Genomic DNA, 4,528 nt, shown 5'->3' on the forward strand with positions numbered 1-4,528 from the left:
ATATGCTACTAAAGAAGAAGTTTGGATCTACATATCAAGCGTATATCTGATGTATTTCGAAGTGTTCATAGTACTACTGTAAGGACAAAATAATTATTATCCATCCCAGTATGAACTTTACAACTGCCAATATTATGATGAAGTTAGTTACACGCCATTTATCTTTTTTCCGTTCAATAATATAGTAATTGAAAAGCTAAACAAAAAGTGTTTTTTTTTTTAAATATTCAATGTTCATAATTTTTCCTTAAGAATTACAAAATTTGTTCGAATTCTTGCAGAATTTTCTCTTTCATCATTTTACTAATTTGAAAAAAACATTAAAAAAAAAAGAATTGTCATCTATTACTACAGATTGAAGTTTCTTACTTCTACAAAACCAAGTTTAGCACTAGTTCATAGAATAGTTTGATGACAATAGAAAGGGATTATAATGTCAACAATAAAATTTAATGATATGTAGCAAAAACATTTTTTTAAAAAAAAAGTAGTTTATAAAGAATTATTTATTACAATTTGCGTTAATTTTTTTTTTTTAAATCAAGTTATTCAATTTTTGAAAATAAATGAATCTCTGACTTAATTTCAAGGTGCTTGAATCCTGCATTTCAATTACATGTATAATTAAACATACTGCTACTACTACAATCATACTACTACAGTTAATAATAATAATAATAATAATAATAATAATAATAATAATAATAATAATAATAATAATAATAATAATAATAATAATAATAATAATTAGATACCAGAACAATACAAGTAATTGAAATGCTATATTCAAATTTCGTTAGGATAACGATGTGCATAATGGTATGGTTCCTGAAACTAATACACCTTATTTTCTCAAATATCATTTGTGAAATAATGTGAAATCGTATCCTGTACATCAGCATAAACATGCTCTAATAAGCCAGTACGTATATATTACTATGTAATAATAATAATAATAATAATAATAATAATAATAATAATAATAATAATAATAATAATAAGAATAAGAATAAGAATAAGAATAAGAATAAGAATAATAATAATAATAATAATAATAATAATAATAATAATATATGGAAATATCAGTGCTTGATTTCTGGACAGAGTGACAGTTACTTCTTTGCATTTTTTTATTTATTTTATTTTCTCAGATCTTTTGGGTAAACTCAACATCCATTGACAGCAACAAAAATTTTGAAGCTGTACGTATTTCGTGGTCACGAAATTCATGCATGCATACAATAAAATAAGAATAATATATATATATTTAGCTAACTAAAACAAAAAGTAAAAAGTTCGGACAGACGGAATACAAGTATTAAAAAAAACTTACCGGAAGACGGCCGGTCCGAATATCGCGTGCAGTAAACCCATGCTGGCCAGAGTAGCGGTTGAGGTATGTTTGGATTTGTAGTGCTGGTTGATGATGCAGCAGTCCCGGCTGAATAATTCGTGGTCGAAGCTGTAGTCGAAGGCGGGATTTTTGACAAATCTATAGGTTGATTGTCCGTTTCACCACTGTGAGAAGAACTAGTCGTTGAAGAAGAAGATGATGATGATGAGGGCGATGTTGACGAAGACGATGATATTGAAGATGATGTTGATAACAGTGATGATGATGATAATTTATCGCTCTTTTCAATAACACTATTCGTAGGTACACAGTTTGAGGATTTTCGAAGCGTCACTGGTCTATTTACAGTCACTGGAATTACTACCCCACCACCAACAACTTTGGTTGAATCGCGGCCTCCAGACACTAAACTTGCCGCTGAATGAGTCAGTCGTTGGCCGCCAAGACTCACCGGTGACTTACGGCCACTCAGAGAACTACCAGTTCCTCCACTACGCCCAAAGTCTGGTTTTAAAATATTATCTATACTAAATTTTAAAGTTCGTACAGGGTGGTTATTACTATTATTATCATTACTATTATTGTTATTACTGTGTACTAATACTACGACATTATTTTCCGGGGAATGTCGTGAATTTCTGGAATTACTTGGGGAAGGAACTTCGGAAGTGTCCGGGGACGGTGCCGGCGAAGGAGAGGTCAAATTAGCATCGCTTGTTTCTAGCCCCGAACCCGAATCCAGAATTGGTGTATCACTGGGCAACAATGGTGGAGGAGATTCACTCCCAACACTAAGTTCTTCGTCTTCATCACTTCCGTCCATTGTTGCGTCACAACCACTGTCCCTACTCACTTCTGGTAACAACTTATTGCACTGATGAAAAGCATCGCAGAAAAGTCCAGGAGCAGATGAAGAGTTTGCTCGATCCAACAACAATGCATTGCTACTGTCACCATTGTTGCTACTGCTGTCGTGATGAAGTAATGCACTTGTTGCCATTGTTGTCAACATGTGGGATGGGTTAATTGTTATCACATTTACGCTGATTTAAGTGTGATACATAATTGGGTAACACTAACACCAAAAAAGGCGTGGATACTAAAACATTCCGGCCCTTTTTAAGAATGCAAAACCGTTTGTTTACACTAGCTGAGATCACACTGCGGTCGAAATGGTTGTGGTAAAACGGTTTGTGTTCTAAAGCACTGTTCACTGTCATCTGACAGTGGCAGATCTATGCTGCAATAGACCCTGCAACCCATCAGACCCTTTGTGTCACAATAAGGGCCATGGTGGACAGGGAAAAACACGGGAAACAGCCAAAAATAGGCTCCCTAAATTCACTCGGCTCTTGTCACATTCGCGGCTACTGCGTTAGGCCTCCCCGCCAACTCAAGCGCGCGCGATTCCTGAAACCAGCTAGCAGGAGGGAAACCTGTTCCTGCGGTGCGCAGGGGGGAGAGGCATTAAGCTCAGAGGGAGGGGAAAAGAAAGGCGGAGCAAAGCATTTCCAGCGCGCCAGTTGCTCTGACGTCACGACGCATCAACTCCGCCTACAAGATCAGCCCTAAATCCTAATTGCCCAATGAGAAAGTTCGTTACATATCGTGGCTGTCTAGTGCTTACTATCTCCCTGCTATCTTCATACGGTTTGATTTGCTGGTTATGTTCCGTTGACGATTGCCTCACTCCGAAGATTTTTCCTGCTGCAAAAGTTTGGAATAGGGCCATAAGAAGTAATAGCTTCAAACAGAAAAAAAAAAGAAAGAAAGGAAAAGCTTTCAACGAAAATTTGATTTTTCCGGCGTAATAAAATGCAATGAGTACCTTTGAAAGAAAGGACCTATCATGTAAGTAAGTTCACATGCAACTATAATAACTTTTGATCTGGAACACGTGTCGTGCTATCCGTCAGCATTAGCATTGCGTTTGGGAGGAGCAAGAAAAAAGAGTATTGGTCTTCAAATGAATCACAGCGCAAAACTACCACCAAACTACTCTGCTAATACACGCGGAGCGAAAGACAAAGAACTTAGCCACGCATCACATATGAATATCAAAAGATAAACTGGCATAAATAAGTCTTCGTTTTCTCTCATAACATAGAGATTTGAGTTTTCTCTAGAACAATCTACTAAACGTAGACGTTGATAACAATACCTAAACACATAACTGTCATATTTGGGATTGTTTTGTTACTAAATTTTCTTCAATACAATATATAAGTTATTACATGTTTTATTCGATACTGTGATCTGAAAAATATGCAATAGAACATTGATTCTTAAACTGTAGTCCGTAAATCCCTAGGCGTCCTTGAGGGTATAGACTAGTCGGGGGTCCGCATATGAAACTAAATTTAATTTAAATTCATTATAAATTGTACGAGTATAATAATCACACTATGCAATATAAATTATATATATATATATATATATATATATATATATATATATATATATATATATATATATATATATATATATACTCTTTCCAGCCTTAGAAAAAAGTAGATGTAAACAAACCCACCTGACTACCAGTGGGTCAATGACCAGTGATTGGTTGTTGAACTCACTCCACTAGTATCCTACCGCAATATAATCCCTACTAAAATAATAATTTCAAATAAAGATATCTGAATTTATCCTGCATTTTGTGTTAATAAACGCAATATATATAATATTTAACAACAGATGTAGCTTTATTTCAACCTCACGCGTATTTGGACATATAGTATTTACTGCGCATGCGTATGCGTTCGCGCGCCTATCCCTCATTTAAAATTATAGCAGAATGCAGAGTTTCGTGGCAATGATATGTGACAATAGTCCATTTTCGTCTCGTGTTATAAAACACACACACACACAAAAAAAAAAAAAAAACACAGGAACAGCGGTAAGCTCGTTTATATAAGGATTTGAGAAAATACATATTTCCGTGTCAGTGCATTAATTATTTACCAACCAACTATAGCCTTAACATTGTGGAAATTATGCGACAACAGTAAGCTAGCAGACGATCTTGCTGTTCACGTCTCTGGCTGTCGAAGCACGTGTGAGCCGCGGAGTAATACATTTCGCTTTGTTTATGTCTACTTTGTTCTAAGGCTGGAAAGAGTTTATAGGGTAAGCACTAAGCTTGAGATTGTAACAGTTTGTAATGCAACATAAATA

At 35.1% G+C, this 4,528-nt stretch overlaps 1 protein-coding gene across 1 annotated transcript; it reads right to left on the reverse strand.

Moving 5' to 3' along the window:
• Positions 1-1,151: 1,151 nt before the first annotated feature.
• On the reverse strand, positions 1,152-2,766 carry LOC145669194 (uncharacterized). The gene has a single exon (XM_081737518.1). It carries the CDS (start codon positions 2,364-2,366, stop codon positions 1,272-1,274), a length of 1,095 nt encoding a protein of 364 aa, XP_081593644.1. The 5' UTR covers positions 2,367-2,766; the 3' UTR covers positions 1,152-1,271.
• Between the last annotated feature and the right edge of the window lie 1,762 nt (positions 2,767-4,528).

The sequence above is a fragment of the Thermobia domestica genome, chromosome 13, assembly GCF_964235325.1.
Source record: "Thermobia domestica chromosome 13, izTheDome1.hap1.1, whole genome shotgun sequence".
In the NCBI taxonomy this organism is placed as follows: Eukaryota; Metazoa; Arthropoda; class Insecta; order Zygentoma; family Lepismatidae; genus Thermobia; species Thermobia domestica.